The sequence below is a fragment of the Agelaius phoeniceus genome, chromosome Z (assembly GCF_051311805.1).
Source record: "Agelaius phoeniceus isolate bAgePho1 chromosome Z, bAgePho1.hap1, whole genome shotgun sequence".
Classification (NCBI taxonomy): domain Eukaryota; kingdom Metazoa; phylum Chordata; class Aves; order Passeriformes; family Icteridae; genus Agelaius; species Agelaius phoeniceus.
This window is the reverse complement of record NC_135303.1, coordinates 70,526,619-70,530,887: the sequence shown is the minus strand read 5'-3', so window position 1 is coordinate 70,530,887 and position 4,269 is coordinate 70,526,619. Positions and strand designations below refer to the sequence as shown.

General features: G+C 35.8%; 1 protein-coding gene across 2 annotated transcripts in view; it reads right to left on the bottom strand.

Annotated features, from left to right (window-relative positions):
- Window positions 1-2,191: 2,191 nt before the first annotated feature.
- PDE8B (phosphodiesterase 8B) overlaps window positions 2,192-4,269 on the bottom strand; it is a 71,197-nt gene continuing 69,119 nt past the window's right edge. For both annotated transcript variants that reach the window (XM_077171573.1, XM_077171571.1), the window contains exon 22: window positions 2,192-4,222. In XM_077171573.1, the coding sequence (XP_077027688.1) occupies window positions 4,107-4,222 (116 nt within the window). In that variant the 3' untranslated portion in view covers window positions 2,192-4,106. The remainder of the gene's footprint in view (window positions 4,223-4,269) is intronic.

Sequence of the window (4,269 nt, the reverse complement as noted above, 5' to 3'; positions counted from 1 at the left end):
CATGAATTTTCAGAATCCTTTCTTAAGCAGTAGGAGTTGATATTTCAATAGTAGTGAAACTGTGTTTTGCCATATGAATACTAAATTCTCAACTGAAGTCTGACTGCTGAGAAACCTGCACCAAGTTTGTAAGGTAAATAGTATTTCAAGGTTAAAAAAATAAGTAGCTAAGTGCACAGATACTAAGAGTCTGTGGTAACAGCAGCTAAACAGGAGTAGGGAAAGAAATGCAAACTAAAACAAAGTTCAAACCACAGCAACAAAAACACAAAAGCAAAAAAAGAATCAACACACAAACAAGTAAATAATCCCCTCTCCCCCCTCCCTGCCAACAACAACAAAAAAAACCCTGAAAAATGAAACAGTTAAACCAGAACTGATACAAAGACAGCATGAGGGAGGACAAGATAATGAGTGGTACATTACCATTTGAACAGAGAAGAGCTAGGGAAAAGGGAAAGTTTGGGAACTTAGTGGTCATAAAACTATGTAGAAGAGGGTGCTACTATCCTCAGGTCTACTCAGGAGATACAGCACTTAAATGGTGTGGGAATAAGTCTTGTGCAACTTTTCAGTGCCATGTCTTCCCTTTGAATCAGTGAGAATTGTTTTCAGTACAGGAAACTACATGGCTGTAATTCCAGACTTCAGATACAGTGGTTGCAGTAAGTGTGATTAAGACAAAGGGCTAAGCAGATTCTCGCAAGAGCAAAAGGAGAAAGCTCCTAACTTCCTAGGAGAAACCAAAGAGGCTTTTAGACTTGCTACCCTCAGCAGCAGCGGGCACTTTCCTTTCTCCTACCACCCAGAAGCCTGCCTGTGAGTCTTGTTATGAGACTGTAATCTTCTCTGGAATGCAGGGCAGAGGGGCAGCAAGATTTTGAGTTGTAATTTTTCTCTACCTTAGTCAGGTTGTACAGCTAATCTTACTTGAGTATAGACCTCAAAATTACATATTTCAAAACCACAAAACAGATGCAAGAATTGTTAAATTACCATCTCCTTTCAATTCAGGGAGGTTAAATCCTGAATTGTGTTAAAGTTTGAGCTGCATGTTCTTTGCTAAGGCTGGCTATTCTGTTGACTCATGTAGGGAAGGCATTTGGATTACAGCTGAGGATAACATCCCTTTGTGTGTATGGTATTAAACTTGAGAGAGGAAAGCATGTTAAGTTTACATTGCTTCAGCTTGTCTTCTTCAGCAGATGATGCATTTTTGGCTTACCCAGGAGAAGCTGGGGAGATAAAATGTCTCTTTGGATCTTTTTCGTTGTTTTAATTGCAAAATAACTATTTGGTTGTATATAGTGCTTGTGTGTACACACTGTTATGACACCTTTGCAGTGAAAGCTTATGAAACGGAGGTTTTTTGGAGAGCCTCCTGTTACCATCAGTTATAACTAGAGAGAAGGAAGGTCATATTTTATTATGTCTTCTTATAGCATGAGAACAGCTATTTCCTTTTTATTTGACTACCGTTAAGTGAATACCTGGTAGAGAAACAGACCTTTTTAACTGTACAGTTCTGGTCACAAAATTCGCTGTGCATTTTACAGGGATGTAATTCAGCTTTAAATAGTCCTATGCAGGTATAAATATTTATTTTTATCAAAAGTGCCATTGTTCTCAGATACACTCCATTGGCAGTAGATCTCCGAAGGGTCTCTTCTTTTAAAGATGGTTGACTTAAAAGTACTGAGTTCTTTGTTTTACAGATGAACTTTGAGTGTAACAAGAGAATAAATGAGAGTTTGTCACCTGCTGTTGGGAGCTGCAGAGAGCAGAATTATGCTGACCTGATGAGACTTTTTACATCTAACTGATGCCCTAAATATTTTTCCATCTTGCAGTAACACTGAACTCCACATGTTCACATCATGGAAGTAAATATCTTTGTCAGACCTACTCTTAATACTTCTACAACTCTGAGGTGGCTGTTTTTACATCTGTGCACTGACAGCAGCATGAAACAAGCAGCTCTTAGTAAACTGGACTAGTCTAGGAGATCTGACACAGCTGGCAGATTATAAGTAATCTGTGCTGACTTATTTTGCTATTAAAGAGGACTGATATCCACACAATTTTTTTCTTTTATTTATTTTTTTAAATTTTTTTCTTTAATCTGACTGTGGGAAGAAACACAAGATCCTGCAACAAATATATTGATTCTGTATTAATGTCTTGGCCTCAGTTCTGGTTCACAAGTAGAACTTTATTTTTTTGATGCCTTCCACTGTTGACATTTTGGTCTGTGTGACAGAAGTTTGACAAAAACTATGTTTTACATGGATATGGTCTTACAACATTGCTATATTTAACAAATTAAATTAACAAAGCTTAAATCTTGGGAAATTCTTTCTTCTAATGCAAGCTGCAGTGAATGTTCAGTTCAGAATAGTTAAGGTACAACCACTAAGAGCGCTAGTTCTAAATAAAGAAATGGTAAAAGCAAACAGTATACAGTATTAAAAAAGAGGTTCAACTTCTCTGAATAAAAATCCACTGAAGAATGTTGCCATAGATAATAGGAAAGAATGAATAACCATGCTTCACCAGAAACACCATTCTTCAAATAAACACAATGCGGCATTTTAATACACAGCAACCTGCCTTGGCTATGACAAAAGTAAGGATCTGTTACAATTCTAACAAAAATATAGCTTCTATACATTCTTCTGCACATACATTTTATGAATGTTGCCTTTTGTTTCAGAACTTGGTACAAAACATACAAAAAAGGTTGGCACATATGTAAGCTACCTGCAGTAAACAGCATTGTCACTATTCTTCCATAGCAATCTATGCTGTTTGCTTTTTTTTCCCCTTTTCTTTTACCCAGTTTGATTTTTGATACAGCACAGGGTAGGTGGACTGCTTCTTTAACTGCAGCCACAGCTTTGACAGTCTTGCTTGCAGCCTGGAGTGCACAGTGTTAAAAATCAGCAGTTCTGCCAGTATTTATTTACTGAATAGTCTGAGAATAGTCTAAAATTTAAACTCATGTTCTGCATGTGATTAAAATGAGATGTACAAAAATACACATTTGTGCTTTAAAAGCCTTAGCATAAATTTCATATCTTGGAACTAATGAAGAACTATATTTGATTTCCAACTGATATACATATTTCTTACATCACAAAACCAATCAGCATTTTATTAGGAAGATAAAGCAGTACAAATTATAATGCTTTTATAAATTATAGCCTGGAAACTTCTTTTAAAAAGTGATAGGTTCATCCTAGAAGTAGCACAATAAATGAGCTTGGCATAAAATTTAGATCAGTTTAATAAATTGATGACCATGTTTACAAACACCGTTTTTATAAAAAAGTATGGTGATCAAGTGCCACAATAGTTTTTTGTGTAAAATTTGATGAAAACTTTTGTGATAATATCTGCAAGATGGCAGGGAACCATGTGGATGGCACTGCCTAGACAGAACATGCTTATTTTCCTGTATTGTGTGATCAGTTTTAGAGAACATTGACTGCTACCAAGATTTTATATAGAAAAGAAAGAATGGGTGGTGCTCTGAGAGAGTCTCTGTAATAAGAAGGTGTTTTAAAAGGTGTCATGTTTAGGTTTTTTATGTATCTAATTTACTAAAATTTACTTGTTTTGCTGTGCATGTTCTCTTTAGAAGTATGGTTCATAGAGCTGAAGAACATTGACAGAATTAGAACAAATTTATGCTAGATAAGTGGCAAGTTTCTGTCCTTATTTGTTAGGCTGTTCTTACTCTCTTGGTGACTAGATTACCCCCCTCTCTGAAAAACAGTTGTGTGAAGTGTTAGTGAATATAGTTGTATCAACTACAAGATTCAGCAAGTGCATATTCAGTATTAGAAACTAGTTTTAGAAGTACATTTTCTGCCACAAAATATTATTTCTGAAGAGCACTTAGTCATCTGTGGTTTATATAGCCTCTAAAAACATTTTTCTGTAGAATTCATAGAAGCTTAAAAATGAGTAAAATATTTCCTTCATGTCATGCAGTCTTAATTTCACTGGAAAAGCAACATTAATCCCCTTTATAGCCAAGAGTTTTTGTAAGTGATTCACAGTGAAACTGGTAGAGCAAGAGGTCTGGTTTTCTTGACTGAGTATCAGTTGTTGTTTTCTGATGGGAGCCTGAGACTCTTGCACTTCAAATCATCCAGTGTTTTCCAGTGTTTGTAGTTATTAGCCAAGTGTTGCATCAAAACTGGCAGATGTGCAAATGCTGAAGAATAGGAAAAAGAGTTTTACCATGTTTATAGAATGGGTAGA